The sequence below is a fragment of the Pleurodeles waltl genome, chromosome 3_1, assembly GCF_031143425.1.
Source record: "Pleurodeles waltl isolate 20211129_DDA chromosome 3_1, aPleWal1.hap1.20221129, whole genome shotgun sequence".
Classification (NCBI taxonomy): domain Eukaryota; kingdom Metazoa; phylum Chordata; class Amphibia; order Caudata; family Salamandridae; genus Pleurodeles; species Pleurodeles waltl.
In genome coordinates this window covers 793542297-793560324 of record NC_090440.1, presented here as the reverse complement: position 1 = coordinate 793560324, position 18028 = coordinate 793542297, and the positions used below count along the sequence as shown (strand labels likewise).

Below are 18028 nucleotides of genomic sequence, written 5' to 3'. Positions count from 1 at the left end.
TCCCTTCACAAACCTCCTGTAATACCCAGTCAAGCCAAGGAATGCCCTGACTTGAGTCTGGGTTTTTGGAGCTACCCAGTCCAGAATAGTCTGGATCTTGGGTTGGAGTGGCTGAACTTGGCCTCCACCTACAAGGTGGCCCAAGTAAACCACAGTTCCCTGCCCTATCTGGCATTTGGATGCCTTGATAGAGAGGCCTGCAGATTGCAGAGCCTTCAAAACCTTCTTCAGGTGGACCAGGTGATCCTGCCAGGTGGAGCTAAAGACAGCAATATCATCAAGATAAGCTGTGCTAAAGGACTCCAAGCCAGCAAGGACTTGATTCACCAACCTTTGGAAGGTGGCAGGGGCATTCTTTAAACCAAAGGGCATAACAGTAAACTGATAATGCCCATCAGGTGTGGAGAATGCTGTTTTCTCTTTTGCTCCAGGTGCCATTTTTACCCTGCTGTCAAGTCAAAGGTACTTAAGAATTTGGCAGCACCTAATTTATCTATGAGCTCATCAGCTCTTGGAATTGGGTGAGCATCTGTCTTGGTGACAGAATTGAGCCCTCTGTAGTCCACACAAAACCTCATCTCTTTCTTTCCATCTTTGGTGTGAGGTTTGGGGACTAAGACCACTGGGCTAGCCCAGGGGCTGTCAGAGCGCTCAATCACTCCCAATTCCAGCATCTTATGGACTTCCACCTTGATGCTTTCCTTAACATGGTCAGACTGTCTAAAGATTTTGTTTTTGACAGGCATGCTGTCTCCTGTGTCCACATCATGGGTACACAGGTGTGTCTGACCAGGGGTTAGGGAGAAGAGTTCAGGAAACTGTTGTAGGACTCTCCTACAATCAGCTTGCTGTTGGCCAGAGAGGGTGTCTGAGTAGATCACTCCATCTACTGTGCCATCTTTTGGGTCTGATGACAGAAGATCAGGGAGAGGTTCACTCTCTGCCTCCTGATCCTCATCTGTTACCATCAACAGATTCACATCAGCCCTGTCATGGAAGAGCTTAAGGCGGTTCACATGGATCACCCTCTTGGGGCTCCTGCTTGTGCCCAGGTCCACCAGGTAGGTGACCTGACTCTTCCTTTCTAGTACTGGGTAAGGGCCACTCCATTTGTCCTGGAGTGCCCTGGGAGCCACAGGCTCCAGAACCCAGACTTTCTGCCCTGGTTGGAACTCAACCAGTGCAGCCTTTTGGTCATACCAAAACTTCTGGAGCTGTTGGCTGGCCTCAAGGTTTTTGGTTGCCTTTTCCATGTACTCTGCCATTCTAGAGCGAAGGCCAAGTACATAGTCCACTATGTCCTGTTTAGGCTCATGGAGAGGTCTCTCCCAGCCTTCTTTAACAAGGGCAAGTGGTCCCCTTACAGGATGACCAAACAGAAGTTCAAAGGGTGAGAATCCTACTCCCTTCTGTGGCACCTCTCTGTAAGCGAAAAGCAGACATGGCAAGAGGACATCCCATCTCCTTTTGAGTTTTTCTGGGAGCCCCATGATCATGCCCTTTAATGTCTTGTTGAATCTCTCAACTAAGCCATTAGTTTGTGGATGGTATGGTGTAGTGAATTTATAAGTCACCCCACACTCATTCCACATGTGCTTTAGGTATGCTGACATGAAGTTGGTACCTCTGTCAGACACCACCTCCTTAGGGAAACCCACTCTGGTAAAGATACCAATGAGGGCCTTGGCTACTGCAGGGGCAGTAGTCGACCTAAGGGGAATAGCTTCAGGATACCTGGTAGCATGATCCACTACTACCAGGATATACATATTTCCTGAGGCTGTGGGAGGTTCTAGTGGACCAACTATGTCCACACCCACTCTTTCAAAGGGAACCCCCACCACTGGAAGTGGAATGAGGGGGGCCTTTGGATGTCCACCTGTCTTACCACTGGCTTGACAGGTGGGGCAGGAGAGGCAAAACTCCTTAACCATGTTGGACATATTGGGCCAGTAGAAGTGGTTGACTAACCTCTCCCACGTCTTGGTTTGTCCCAAATGTCCAGCAAGGGGAATGTCATGGGCCAATGTTAGGATGAACTTCCTGAACAGCTGAGGCACTACCACTCTCCTAGTGGCACCAGGTTTGGGGTCTCTGGCCTCAGTGTACAGGAGTCCATCTTCCCAATAGACCCTATGTGTTCCATTTTTCTTGCCTTTGGACTCTTCAGCAGCTTGCTGCCTAAGGCCTTCAAGAGAGGGACAGGTTTCTTGTCCCTTACACAGCTCCTCCCTTGAGGGTCCCCCTGGGCCTAAGAGCTCAACCTGATAAGGTTCAAGCTCCAAAGGCTCAGTTCCCTCAGAGGGCAGAACTTCTTCCTGAGAAGAGAGGTTCCCTTTCTTTTGCTGTGTTGCAGTTGGTTTCCCAACTGACTTTCCTGTTCTCTTGGTAGGCTGGGCCATTCTTCCAGACTCCAGCTCTACTTGTTCACCCTGTGCCTTGCACTGTGCTCTTGTTTTCACACACACCAGTTCAGGGATACCCAGCATTGCTGCATGGGTTTTTAGTTCTACCTCAGCCCATGCTGAGGACTCCAGGTCATTTCCAAGCAGACAGTCCACTGGGATATTTGAGGAGACCACCACCTGTTTCAGGCCATTGACCCCTCCCCATTCTAAAGTAACCATTGCCATGGGATGTACTTTTCTCTGATTGTCAGCGTTGGTGACTGTGTAAGTTTTTCCAGTCAGGTATTGGCCAGGGGAAACCAGTTTCTCTGTCACCATGGTGACACTGGCACCTGTATCCCTCAGGCCCTCTATTCTAGTCCCATTAATTAAGAGTTGCTGTCTGTATTTTTGCATGTTAGGCGGCCAGACAGCTAGTGTGGCTAAATCCACCCCACCCTCAGAAACTAGAGTAGCTTCAGTGTGGACCCTGATTTGCTCTGGGCACACTGTTGATCCCACTTGGAGACTAGCCATACCAGTGTTACCTGGATGGGAGTTTGGAGTGGAACCTTTCTTGGGACAGGCCTTGTCTCCAGTTTGGTGTCCATGCTGTTTACAGCTATGACACCAGGCCTTTTTGGGATCAAAGTTTTTACCCTTGTACCCATTGTTTTGTGAAGAGGCTCTGGGCCCACCCTCCTGTGCAGGTTTTTGGGGGCCTGTAGAAGACTCTTTACTATTTTTAGTTTTGGTTGTCTCATCACCCTTCCCCTGGGGAGTCTTTGTGACCCCTTTCTTTTGGTCACCCCCTGTTGAAGTCTTGGACACCCTTGTCTTGACCCAATGGTCCGCCTTCTTTCCCAATTCTTGGGGAGAAATTGGTCCTAGGTCTACCAGATGCTGATGCAGTTTATCATTGAAACAATTACTTAACAGGTGTTCTTTCACAAATAAATTGTACAGCCCATCATAATTACTTACACCACTGCCTTGAATCCAACCATCTAGTGTTTTCACTGAGTAGTCAACAAAGTCAACCCAGGTCTGGCTCGAGGATTTTTGAGCCCCCCTGAACCTAATCTTGTACTCCTCAGTGGAGAATCCAAAGCCCTCAATCAGGGTACCCTTCATGAGGTCATAAGATTCTGCATCTTTTCCAGAGAGTGTGAGGAGTCTATCCCTACACTTTCCAGTGAACATTTCCCAAAGGAGAGCACCCCAGTGAGATCTGTTCACTTTTCTGGTTACACAAGCCCTCTCAAAAGCTGTGAACCACTTGGTGATGTCATCACCATCTTCAAATTTTGTCACAATCCCTTTGGGGATTTTTAACATGTCAGGAGAATCTCTGACCCTATTTATATTGCTGCCACCATTGATGGGTCCTAGGCCCATCTCTTGTCTTTCCCTTTCTATGGCTAGGAGCTGTCTCTCTAAAGCCAATCTTTTGGCCATCCTGGCTAACAGGAGGTCATCTTCACTGAGAGGATCCTCAGTGATTTCAGAAATGTGGGACCCTCCTGTGAGGGACTCACTATTTCTGACTAACACAGTTGGAGACAGGACTTGAGGGGTCCTGTTCTCCCTATTTAGGACTGGAGGAGGGACATTGGCCTCCAAGTCACTAATTTCTTCCTCTGTGAGGTCATCATCAGAGGGGTTGGCTTTTTCAAACTCTGCCAACAGCTCCTGGAGCTGAATTTTGGTAGGTCTGGAGCCAATGGTTATTTTTTTGATATTACAGAGAGACCTTAGCTCCCTCATCTTAAGATGGAGGTAAGGTGTGGTGTCGAGTTCCACCACATTCATCTCTGTATCAGACATTATTTTGCTAAGAGTTGGGAGACTTTTTAAAGAATCTAAAACTGTTTCTAGAATCTAATTTCAAACTTTTAACAAACTTTTAAACTCTAAAAGACAATGCTAAACAGGGACTTAACACACAAGGCCCTAGCAGGACTTTTAAGAATTTAGAAAAATTTCAAATTGCAAAAATGAATTTCTAATGACAATTTTGGAATTTGTCGTGTGATCAGGTATTGGCTGAGTAGTCCAGCAAATGCAAAGTCTTGTATCCCACCGCTGCCACCAATGTAGGAAGTTGGCTCTGTATGTGCTATTTCAAAGTAAGGAATAGCATGCACAGAGTCCAAGGGTTCCCCTTAGAGGTAAAATAGTGGTAAAAATAGATAATACTAATGCTCTATTTTGTGGTAGTGTGGTCGAGCAGTAGGCTTATCCAAGGAGTAGTGTTAAGCATTTGTTGTACATACACATAGACAATAAATGAGGTACACACACTCAGAGACAAATCCAGCCAATAGGTTTTGTTATAGAAAAATATCTTTTCTTAGTTTATTTTAAGAACCACAGGTTCAAATTCTACATGTAATATCTCATTCGAAAGGTATTGCAGGTAAGTACTTTAGGAACTTCAAATCATAAAAATTGCATGTATACTTTTCAAGTTATTGACAAATAGCTGTTTTAAAAGTGGACACAGTGCAATTTTCACAGTTCCTAGGGGAGGTAAGTTTTTGTTAGTTTTACCAGGTAAGTAAGACACTTACAGGGTTCAGTTCTTGGTCCAAGGTAGCCCACCATTGGGGGTTCAGAGCAACCCCAAAGTCACCACACCAGCAGCTCAGGGCCGGTCAGGTGCAGAGTTCAAAGTGGTGCCCAAAACACATAGGCTAGAATGGAGAGAAGGGGGTGCCCCGGTTCCGGTCTGCTTGCAGGTAAGTACCCGCGTCTTCGGAGGGCAGACCAGGGGGGTTTTGTAGGGCACCGGGGGGGACACAAGTCCACACAGAAATTTCACCCTCAGCAGCGCGGGGGCGGCCGGGTGCAGTGTAGAAACAAGCGTCGGGTTCGCAATGTTAGTCTATGAGAGATCTCGGGATCTCTTCAGCGCTGCAGGCAGGCAAGGGGGGGGTTCCTCGGGGAAACCTCCACTTGGGCAGGGGAGAGGGACTCCTGGGGGTCACTTCTCCAGTGAAAGTCCGGTCCTTCAGGTCCTGGGGGCTGCGGGTGCAGGGTCTCTCCCAGGCGTCGGGACTTTGGATTCGAAGAGTCGCGGTCAGGGGAAGCCTCGGGATTCCCTCTGCAGGCGGCGCTGTGGGGGCTCAGGGGGGACAGGTTTTGGTACTCACAGTATCAGAGTAGTCCTGGGGTCCCTCCTGAGGTGTCGGATCTCCACCAGCCGAGTCGGGGTCGCCGGGTGCAGTGTTGCAAGTCTCACGCTTCTTGCGGGGAGCTTGCAGGGTTCTTTCAAGGCTGCTGGAAACAAAGTTGCAGCCTTTCTTGGAGCAGGTCCGCTGTCCTCTGGAGTTTCTTGTCTTTTCGAAGCAGGGGCAGTCCTCAGAGGATGTCGAGGTCGCTGGTCCCTTTGGAAGGCGTCGCTGGAGCAGGATCTTTGGAAGGCAGGAGACAGGCCGGTGAGTTTCTGGAGCCAAGGCAGTTGTCGTCTTCTGGTCTTCCTCTGCAGGGGTTTTCAGCTAGGCAGTCCTTCTTCTTGTAGTTGCAGGAATCTAATTTTCTAGGGTTCAGGGTAGCCCTTAAATACTAAATTTAAGGGCGTGTTTAGGTCTGGGGGGTTAGTAGCCAATGGCTACTAGCCCTGAGGGTGGGTACACCCTCTTTGTGCCTCCTCCCAAGGGGAGGGGGTCACAATCCTAACCCTATTGGGGGAATCCTCCATCTGCAAGATGGAGGATTTCTAAAAGTTAGAGTCACCTCAGCTCAGGACACCTTAGGGGCTGTCCTGACTGGCCAGTGACTCCTCCTTGTTATTCTCATTATTTTCTCCGGCCTTGCCGCCAAAAGTGGGGCCTGGCCGGAGGGGGCGGGCAACTCCACTAGCTGGAGTGTCCTGCTGGGTTGGCACAAAGGAGGTGAGCCTTTGAGGCTCACCGCCAGGTGTGACAATTCCTGCCTGGGGGAGGTGTTAGCATCTCCACCCAGTGCAGGCTTTGTTACTGGCCTCAGAGTGACAAAGGCACTCTCCCCATGGGGCCAGCAACATGTCTCGGTTTGTGGCAGGCTGCTAAAACTAGTCAGCCTACACAGATAGTCGGTTAAGTTTCAGGGGGCACCTCTAAGGTGCCCTCTGGGGTGTATTTTACAATAAAATGTACACTGGCATCAGTGTGCATTTATTGTGCTGAGAAGTTTGATACCAAACTTCCCAGTTTTCAGTGTAGCCATTATGGTGCTGTGGAGTTCGTGTTTGACAGACTCCCAGACCATATACTCTTATGGCTACCCTGCACTTACAATGTCTAAGGTTTTGTTTAGACACTGTAGGGGTACCATGCTCATGCACTGGTACCCTCACCTATGGTATAGTGCACCCTGCCTTAGGGCTGTTAGGCCTGCTAGAGGGGTGTCTTACCTATACTGCATAGGCAGTGAGAGGCTGGCATGGCACCCTGAGGGGAGTGCCATGTCGACTTACTCGTTTTGTCCTCACTAGCACAGACAAGCTGGCAAGCAGTGTGTATGTGCTGAGTGAGAGGTCTCCAGGGTGGCATAAGACATGCTGCAGCCCTTAGAGACCTTCCTTGGCATCAGGGCCCTTGGTACTAGAAGTACCAGTTACAAGGGACTTATCTGGATGCCAGGGTCTGCCAATTGTGGATACAAAAGTACAGGTTAGGGAAAGAACACTGGTGCTGGGGCCTGGTTAGCAGGCCTCAGCACACTTTCAATGGTAAACATAGCATCAGCAAAGGCAAAAAGTCAGGGGGCAACCATGCCAAGGAGGCATTTCCTTACAAGGCTCTTCAGACAAAACCATTTGTAGGGAAATAACATCTGAAATGCAATTAAAGTAGCATGAATGAATACAGTTCCGCCCATGAACAGATACTGCAACTGCCTGTACACTAAAGTCATTAATAATTGATCTCAGATCACCACTGAGTTTACTTACATCTTAATAATGCACCAATATTCTGGGTCTAACTGCACTTAGATTAAGCCCTCGCTAAATACAGGGAGATACACTGTGTCCCAGGAGATGGTCTACCAAGCCCTACCATCATCAGAAGTACAACCGTAATCAAGGGAGAATGGTCCATGAGTATCGGGTAGGATAATAAGCAACACTTCTTTTCCTCCATTTAGGCTCTATTTGTAAAATACCCTTCATAGCCTTCAGCTCTTTTCTGTCCTTTTGCTGGTAAATCTCTATAGATTCAAATGTATTAAGTTAGCTCATGCTTGAAGGAGGTGAAGACAAAGATGGAAAAGCCTGAAAGGACTGTGAGGAGAGGGATGGCTTAGATAATCTAATAGCCAGAGACATTGCTATCTGGGCCCATACCTGCATAAGTTCAGCTGCTTGTCACCGAAGGCCATGCACAGCTTCTTGGAAAGATCCATTCTAATGGGTCTCCAGAAAGGCATGGGGAGAGCAGTTACTATTCAGATGTATGCCCTGGGTAAATGTATTAACAAGCCTAAAGAGGACGTTTTGTAAAAATAGGAAATTTTCTTCAGATGAATTTGTCCCAAAATCAAGTGTGCCCGGCTGAATGAGATCATGCTAGCAAATTAACAACTGTTAACAACTGTGGTAAATTTTCTTTCATTTTATACTCCTGAATTTGGCCTTGTTATCTGGAAGAGTCGGTGGTAGGCTTTACTCAGATCCATCAATGTCAAGGAAGAAGAAGCCCAGCAAACCTGACGCACCCGTAAATCTGTAACTTTATTGCCTTGTCACTCCAGCGTTTGTACCTATTGTTTTTAACATACAATACTAAATTAGAAAAAAAACCATCATAGTTTATAAATAAAAGGTTACTGAATTATGTAAACAATGAATACATCAGGCATGGATTTATATTCTATTCCCATGATTTACAAATGTTTGTTCTTAATCTTACCTGCCTCATCAATTGTAGTGCATTTTTGATACATTGACGTTCGTAGAGTAGGTGTTCTAACATTCAACAGCCTAATTTTATCTACCCGAAAATCAAAGACCCTCAAAATTGGATCTTTATCATCTTCATCGTGGCACATAATTTTATAATCAATGAAGGAGGCAAACATCTGAGTCTCCAAAAATCTTGAAAGAAATGGCAGGTACGGTTCTGGCTGATCTGACAAAAAGGATGCCTAAGAAAAAGAAAAAAAACACATATGTGATGTGTATGGCATTTAAAATGTTAAATATTGTTCACATCAAAATGGTAGGCTTTTAAGACAACCCAAATCACCCCCTTGACAATGGAGTGCTGATTAACAATACTGTGTAATATATAGAAGGTCATTAACTTGATATCGCTATAGAACTTCTACCCAAGTAGTAATCTTTGTTGTTAATGCATCTGAGTATGCACACAGGTTTATGCAGTGTGTGCTATTTATGCACTTATTTGCATATTTCATCATTGCCTTTAACTTCCTACCCGTATCGCCTTGTTGCAATAGCTTTCAGTCCTTCAAAGCTGTCTTAGCTACCACTGTCTCTGGTCACCCTTCTTCTGGAGTGTTAGAAGGGTGCTGTTGCACAGCATATGCAAATGTAAGATTTGCCTTACTTGCAATATTAACCTTAGGCACCAGCACCCATGCACCTCTTCTATTACTCACCGGTACGCCAATTATACACCAGGACAGACATGATTTTCTTGGGTAGTGAAACCATGCGAGACATTAGCGAAATGGAACAACTCAGTGAACTACTGTTAGATCATTATTTGATTATAGACCAATTATAATGGGACATGACTATCTATAAACTGTGCTCAATGCATAGTTTGAATTGAGCACATATTTAGATGATTGGGCAAGGATCATCCCAACCTCAATCCAACAAAATTTGGGTGAGTCAATAGGGGCAATAGCTGCTTCAGTCCATAAGCTAATAATTTTGCTAAAACTTTGGTATCCATATTTATAAGCAATAAAGGTATTTTCTTGGGACTTTCTAGTGGGTCTTTGACGGTTGTGGTATTAATAATATCTTTGTTCTAGTGAATTCTTGGAGCAAATGTCCTTCCTCTACTGCGTCTCTAAAGACGTTAAATAGGAGTGGGATAATTAGTAGTTTTATGAAATTCTTTATTTTAAATTATTATTATTTAATTATTATTTTATTTAAATTATTTATTTTCTTGTTTTTTTTCTGAGGTTGTGCCTAGTATAATTAGCAAATCATTTGACCAAGGTTGTCTCTCACCTTCTATGCCAATAAAGCATTATGATATCCCTATGTGAAGTGTTGGGTTGAGCAAAATTTGAGTAATGACCATAATCTATAAATGTTCTTGATGCAAAGAAAGCCTTCTAAAGCATCAAACAGTGGAACAGCTGAGTGCTAGTACATCACTGTGAACTTTCATTCATTTTCATCAACTGCATAAAGAGAGTCTTTAAGGCTAGACAAGAGGAATCCAGCTCTCCAAGTCAACGGAGGCAATAGCATCTACTCACCATGCAGAGGGCCACCCACAGGGATCTCTGAGCCTATACTGGAACCAATGTACCAGCAGCTCCACTCTAGAGTGCAGTGAATTAGGGTGTCACATTGTTTTGGTCCAGCTTAGCATTTATATTTTCCTTGCACAAACAAACTCCCAAGGTCGGAGTTTACGTAAAACAAAGAATAAATGGCCCTGACCTCAAGGAGTTTTCTTCTTGTACATGAACAATGATTTCCCTGTCCATGCCACCCATCATGGTCACAGCCATAAATATGTAGCAATGGTCATCCAATCCTAAATCTGAAGGATATCAGTTCCTAGATGTTTAAGACAAAACTTAAACTAAGCCCTCACAAGAATGAGCTTCACCTTCTACATTAAAATAAAAACTACAGAGCCCCTAGGCATTGAACCACCAACCTAAAGAAACTAAACATCACCCTTAACACTTGTTTTCCACTAACGTACTTGGTTTCTGGCTATGCAATAGTAACTAAAGCTTTTGGGCAAAAGTGAACCCTGAATCTCCAGGAAACACACAAAATCTGCTGTTCAAGCACTCGTAATATTTAAGATTGAATTTGTCAATGACCTACTCACCAACCATTATAGGATCCACCTTGTATTTGACACTAGACTGATCACTTACCCTTTGAAATTTGATCTGATCACACTGGAGTTGTGCCTCTTCAATAGCGTCCACTGAAATCACACTCTATTTACAAAGAGGTCTATTCAAACGTACCCTATCTCTCCAAAAAGCTTGAGCTATCAGGACAAAACACAAAAGTAAGTCAATCCTACTCTACCTCAAACCTCAACGTTTTAGCAAGTTATCTACAGGAATAAGATCTTTCTGTGGTAATGCACTGAGAATTTGAAACTCTCTCTCATGCCACGTGTTCAAAGTGTGCCTCAAAAAAACCTATAACAGGAACTCTCCACTCGCTCCTTCCTCATGACTTATTGTTTTTCTGCTTCCTGTGCTTCTCATTCTATCTTTTGCAATTAAATATTGTTTCCCCTGCCTTTAGGTGACTCCCATGCATTATGGCCTGTAGGCATATTTGATATGCACTTTGAAAACCCCTGCAAAGTAGTCTATTTGATATTGCTTTTAAAACAAGGGTTATCCGTTATCTTGTTGTTATCCCAGCCACTTGCTTTCTACAGTGCTAAGCCACCCCAGCTGTTGTGTCTGAATATTTTATATCAAACATTATAGAGTAAACAAAATACAGATACTGCTCACTTGCTGCAACTATCCTAACAAAGCGGCTTGGCCTAATCCATTTGCCTCAGGAAGTATGGCTCTAATCATCCAGTTTTCTATGGTGACATTCTTCACCTCAGCAGCTAAATCCAGTGCTTAATTTGTGTATGTGTTGAGCACCAGCACTCCATTTTGGGGGACAAGTCTAATTTTCATCATCAGGATTTAACTCGGAACAAGGTAGAAAAGAGAAAAGAAAAGTGAGAAGGTAGGAAGAAGAGAATGATAGGAAACAGTGGCAAAAGGAAAAAGTAGCAATGGAATGCTTTGGTGCAACACATTACAAGAGGTCTACAACTCCAGATGCAACTAGTAACAGTAGTCGCTGGTTGCATTGGCAATTACTAAGGTTGCCTGAATATAATGACTTTGGGTTTTTCATTCACTGGTTTCATCTGCACAGAGCAGGTAAAATGTTGTGGTGAACAGCACCCCACAAATGTGAATGCTGCCCTACAATCAGTGAAAGATCATTGATTAAAACACTAATTCCGGTGTGTTATTCCCCATTCCTGAGGGCCATACTTGTAACAGGCTGGTATTCTCAGAGCCTCAATGTACCAATACACACAGAATGAGCACTTGTGGGTACAGGAATACTGTTGCTCTATCTAACCACCCTTTTTAATGTGTTGCTGTCTTATTTGTATTAGTTAAATATTTGTGTCACATGTGTGTAGTTTTATGGTTATATGTGATGTATGCAAGGGATAAAAACTGTGTGATATGTCTGTCACTTGTCACACACATTAGAGACATATCAAATGGTTTGAAATTGCATGTGCATGTATTTGTTACTGACTCTTGTGTGGGGATCCTCAGTTGTGGATTATGTGTAAAAATAGGCATGTCTGCTAGCATATATATTTCTGTGTTTGAATACAAAGTATAGTTATTGTTTTAACTGTGGTGATTATCTGTTTGTGAAGTCAGGTGGTTCTTTAGATGCCGTGTGAGCATGTGTCTGTATATTGTGTGTGTGAGAATGTTTGTGTGCATAAGCAAGATAGAAAGATAAATTGTGATGCATAAGTGGTATGCAGGTGAGTAGATGTGATGATTTAAGAGATCTTCTAATAACCAGGATCTTGGCAGGAATCTGTCGGTTGTCGTTTAGGCCCATATTTTCCTGCTCTAGATCTGTAGTGTACGCAATGACTGGTAACGATTTACTGAGTATGTGTTCATGCAATGTAGGTTTACACCCTAGGGAATGCTACAGTTATGTATACTTTAAAATACAATTTAAGTTTGCACACTTACTTTATCAAAATTTTGCATCTGATCCCTATTTGAAAACCAGGATTCTTTGTCTTGACTGGGCTGGATTACAAATACTTCGTAGTCTGCAAACATTTGTGTAAAACGATTTGCAAAGACTTCACGGATCTGAATGTTCAACTGGTAAATCTTGAGTTCCTCCTCATCACACTGAATCTTGAGATCTTTGTTGATGGTAGTTTCCTCACGAATTTCTAACTGAAAAAACAATGTGCAATATTTACACTTTCAGGAAATTCTGACACTTAATTGAGAATAATTTGTTTAGATTTACAGTACAATTATATGTCATAAGGACAACAAACAAAGTGGGTGTTATGTGTAAGTGTAAAATAAGTGATAAAAGTAATGTCTATTTTACACTTCTACTATAAACAATATTATGAACAAAACTGAGTCTGTATGAGCTAACTAAGAAAATGGCATAAAAAAGACAATAAATCAGAAACCAGGTGTTCATGTTCAGTGGTTAAACATAAAGGTGAAAGATCCTGCCCTTGTCCTAGGACAGCAGATTAAGCCCCTGAAGAAGAAAAAGTCATACATGTTCTTTCAAAGAAGGAGGTCTGAAAACTACAACCCGACAGACGAGGTTGCTGCACAATCAGGCTCAAGCAGCAGTCACGTAATATCTTGTACTTATGAATCACCTTGTAAAGAAGGGGTAACTGGAGAAGGTATACAGAAATTTCCCTGGCCAATCTGCATTTTCCAGCTACTTTACGCCATTTCCTATTCAGAAGAGGCCAACTGCGCCACTTAGTGTAAAGAGGAAACCCAAGCCATGTGACTGAATTCTGATGCAGCTCCCATTTGTGAAAGAGATGTCTAAGTTAGCTGTAAGTATCTGCCTCAAAGTAGAATTCTCTCTCAAGGTGCATTACTGCCAGCAAATTGCTGCAGTTTAGCACCCATTACTGCAACCTGATTGCACGTTTTTCCTTGTTCCCATATTTTCACCAGCATCCTGAGTGAAACATGCGGTTGACACCAAACTGGCCTTCCTGGCTTAAAGAAATCTCCAAAACATTACTACCTGGTGAGATCGTTATCCGTGGAAATTATACATAAGTGTTATGTACATACATGACAGTTTGACAACAACAAATAAATATCAAGCTTTTTCTTACTTGTAGTATGTTAATCAAATCAGAATCATCTAATTGTTACTGACTACTTTAGCCCATTATATATTTTTGCATTCTTGCAAACAATATCAACTAGAAATACCACATTTAGGTTGGCAGAAGCTAGAACATGAAATCCAAATTCTTTCTTACATATCATACCCCCATTTAAGTTAAGCTTGAACTACAATTAAGCACACTTTTTGAAGAATTTTGGAACGCAGAAGTTATACAAAAAATATGTTGCCTTAAAAGCTTCAAAGCTTACAATTTTGTAGGATATTATGTTTTACTGTGTGTCCTGTAAATAGCCTATAGATAGATGTAAACAAGGAGCAAATAAAACCTGCCCTTTTTAAATGAATGGCTTCATTATTTCAACAAGAGTTGAGGTGCTTTTTCAATGCCCACTAAATGCGACTATCACTAACTGTAGCTTCTTAATGGGGACATAAAGATAGATGGCTTCAATAAAGGAGCTTATTTGTGTTACATTTTATAGTTTAACTATGGTTGTACACCTGGTCAAAACTAGTACAAGTCAACTTCACTTCTGAATTAAAGATTTTGCTTAATCGCTGTGGGAAAATTAACATGGACTAAGTCTTTCAGAAATTTTTGACTGTAATTCCAAGATATTTTAATTCAAGGTCACAATCAAAGGGACTTGTAATACAAGGTCCATTACATTATTTTGATTTGATTTTATCTAAATTTGCATTATAGCCCCATATTCCTCATATTTTGTGAATACTTCAAATTTAGCAGTTCTCTTTATTTGTTCTTCCACACCTTGATCTGTTTTGTCAGGAGGCATTTGAACTTTTTAATGGGATTTCTCAGTTCAAACTCCCAATGAGCACATTCCTCGTCGATTTTAAGGCTTCATCAAACCTGGGTATACTATTTCTAGCCTTTTCTTCTACCTGCAAGATTTACACTACAATCTCCTTTAGTAACATCTTCTCACTTTTTGGGGGGCTTATGTCTTCCCTAGCACATCTTCAATTTCAGCTGGTAATATAATGTTTATATTCTTCCCACTGCCCCAAATGTAGAATTTGCCTTTACATTCAGCAAAAGATTTAGGGAAATGGGAAATTGCATTAGAGAAATCACCTTGAATGTGCCATGTTGGTCCTTTTTGAAGTGTTCATTGTGTATTTGTTATTGTGTAGTCACCATCACTTTGTCAAAAGTCAAAAAGTCAAGACTAAGCATGTTCTCCTGAGAGTTGATCATCAGTACAATCTAAGTGGTTTGCAGTGATATATTAAATTAAAAATCCCCTTGATGTTTGTTCAGCCATGGACAGCTTGGTTTTTAATGCATCAGTAACATTATGCAGCATAAGAAATGTCTGCTCCAACTAACCTTTACTGCCCATTGTGGTTACTCTGCATGGTGAAGCTGCTTGCTGGTAAGCCTGTAATAAAATATCAATAAACGTTCGTCTAGGTCTTTTTTCTCTCTGAGAATTGCCTTCGTATATTTCTTATTTTTCAAAACAAACAATTTTTGCATGCCTCACTTTTCCCTAATGCTCAGACTATTTTACCAGAACAAATGTAAAACTTAAATTTCTTCTTGCACATTGTCACCTTCATCCCGCCACAAAGGCCTCTTTTGTCAGCATGAGAAACACCCAAGAGATTCCATGAAAAGTAGTTTTTTATCCCAGTTTATTCCGGCGGAACTATCAGATTTTGCATCTGGGGGGTCAGGACTCCTTCTTTCCCTTGCTACACTCTGCATCTTCTTGTTCTAGGCGTCTCCTCTTCAATATGCCCCAAGGAGATCCTTCTATTGATTGACTTTATGATGTTAGCTCTTGTGTAGTATTTATAGCACCAACAACCATTTACTTGACATCGTAATGCATTCTCAAACAAGATACTACTTTGTGCAAAACTGAGGGTCATCAATTGTGTTTGATGACTATTGGTATTTGGCGTGAGATGTTAATAGAGAGTATATTTTTGTTTAGTTTAGATTAGCAGAGGTGTCCTCTTTAATAAGAGCTATGTGTGTTCATTGAAAATCATCCTGAGCTAGTAAGATTATTATTGTTACATAGTGACCACATCAAACTAGATTACATTAGTGGCCACCCAATGCAGGATTACCACCAGTGATCACCTTAGTGCATCACATAGGATTGCCATAGTAATGTAATCAATATAGAATGACTCTACATAGGTAGTACATCGGAGCATAGCTGCAATGCTATTGACCCCTAAGCAAAATTACTAGTAATAAATATCCCCAACACTGCATGATCTATCACTCAAATATCAGATCTAAATAAATTAAGGAAATTCAACTATTTTTCTCAAAACATCAGCGTATGAATTCTGAATCACTCACATTTTCATGTTGAATGCACACCTTTCAATTTTAGTATGCATATATTAAACCCAACCAAGCAAACGTTTCTAATTTAGTAGGCTGGTCTGCACACAGGAGAGCTACTTACAGATAGCTGGCAAGCTTTCAGTAGCTCACAAGCTACTCATTAGGGAAGTCTAGATTAATGTGACTGTAAACTGCACTCAGTCTCACAAAATTATTTTGGAGTCTATAGTGTGCAGTCAGTGTGCAGTTGGACTCTCACATTTTTCTGCATTCAGTGGCTGACTTAGCCATTCCTCAGGTGACATAAAGCATTCTCTGTCTATGCATCACAATCCAGTAATCCAATTGTGTGCTTGGGGATATGGATTTTAATGCAAGATTTATTAAAGTGTTTCTACAGTGTATGTTACTGTGGTATGCGAGGATGCTGATGGTATGGCTGCATTTTGCTAACAATATGGCAAAGTCGTCATGTTTTGTGCATGAATTTTTTAGGATTTTGGGGGTCATTCTGACCCTGGCGGTCATGGACCGCCAGGGCCAACGACCGCGGAAGCAACGCCAACAGGCTGGCGGTGCTTCCGGGGGCATTCTGACCGCGGCGGTAAAGCCGCGGTCAGAAAAGGGAAGCCGGCGGTTTCCCGCCGGCTTCCCGCCGGCTTCCCGCTGCCCCAGGGAATCCTCCACGGCGGCGCTGCAAGCAGCGCCACCATGGGGATTCCGACCCCCTTCCCGCCAGCCTGGTTCTGGTGGTTCGCACCGCCAGAACCTGGCTGGCGGGAACGGGTGTCGTGGGGCCCCTGGGGGCCCCTACAGTGCCCATGCCACTGGCATGGGCACTGCAGGGGCCCCCTAACAGGGCCCCACATTGATTTTCAGTGTCTGCGTGGCAGACACTGAAAATCGCGACGGGTGCAACTGCACCCGTCGCACACCAGCAACTCCGCCGGCTCCATTCGGAGCCGGCTTCCTTGTTGCTGGTGCTTTCCCGCTGGGCGGGCGGGCGGCCTTTTGGCGGTCGCCCACCAGCCCAGCGGGAAAGTCAGAATGACCGCCGCAGTCTTCTGACCGCGGTACGGTCTTCTGGCGGCTTCCGCCGCCGGCGGGGGTCAGAATGACCCCCTTTGTCTAAGGTGTGCTATATGAGGATGCCCGTTTATTGGTGTGTTCTCGCACCAAAGTCAAGATGAAGTAGGTCTGAGCAATTCTTCTGTTTTTATGTTTAATTACAAACAATGATTCAAAACTGAAAAGTCTCTAATTGGATCCCAGTGTGATTCTAATGTCTATTAAGATTACAGGGAATTTCCTATGTCTACTTCTCAATCCACTTCTCATATAGTCTCTCTTCCCTTCTTCTTGAGAGAACTTCAATTCTTTACAACAGAAAATATTACATCATTTCCTCCATGGTTTAAGGTGTTCAGTCATAGGGTGCACAGGTATCTTTTTCCCAACTTCCAGTGTCACATTTTACTGTAAGGTGATTCCTTCTCCGTCCTTCCTTAATCCTTCTCAGGTTAAGGTTCCCTCTCCTGCAGAAAACAGCATAGCCAGCAGTTCTCACCAGTCTTCTCTCCATTTCTCCTTTTTGCCCTATCCTAAAAACCATCTGCCTCTGTCTGATCTTAACTTTGGAAAAGAAAGACGCCAATGGTTATCACCACTCTTTTGCTGGAAAGAATCTCTACTGCCTCCCTCTCCTCCAAGGTTTTAATAGGGCTGACTGGCAGTCTAGTACCAAATAGACCCTCTTCTCCTATCCTATTTGTCATGGTGTCACTGCATGAAAGTAGCAGTAACGACCTGGAGCCCAGTGTATGTCCCCTAAATAATGGGTCTGGCCCTGCCTGCTTCATAATCTAGTCCAGCTTGATTTCTTCATTTGGAGATGGGCACATGGGCGATTGTATCAGTATTTCCACCTCAATTGGTCTGTACTAAACTGTTTTTTATTCGTGGAACTTCTAGTGTTGTCAGAGTGGTTGCTTCCCTACCCCTTCAATTTCATTAGACCTCTTTCCCGTAGGCTCAGCGGATTTGGGTAGAGCACTCACGTCTCTTGACTCTTCCAGAATGTCTGCCTACACAGCTGTCTCTTATGCTGATTTTTTATGCTGATGTAGAGGCAGCCACTAAAAACAACATGGAAAAAGGACTGCATCC

At 43.4% G+C, this 18028-nt stretch overlaps 1 protein-coding gene across 2 annotated transcripts in view; it reads right to left on the bottom strand.

Annotated features, from left to right (window-relative positions):
* DENND5A (DENN domain containing 5A) overlaps nt 1–18028 on the bottom strand; it is a 298910-nt gene that overhangs the window by 191141 nt on the left and 89741 nt on the right. For both annotated transcript variants that reach the window (XM_069223636.1, XM_069223637.1), the window contains 2 exons: nt 12363–12578; nt 8282–8516 (listed from right to left, as the gene is read on the bottom strand). In XM_069223636.1, the coding sequence (XP_069079737.1) occupies nt 8282–8516; nt 12363–12578 (451 nt within the window). The remainder of the gene's footprint in view (nt 1–8281; nt 8517–12362; nt 12579–18028) is intronic.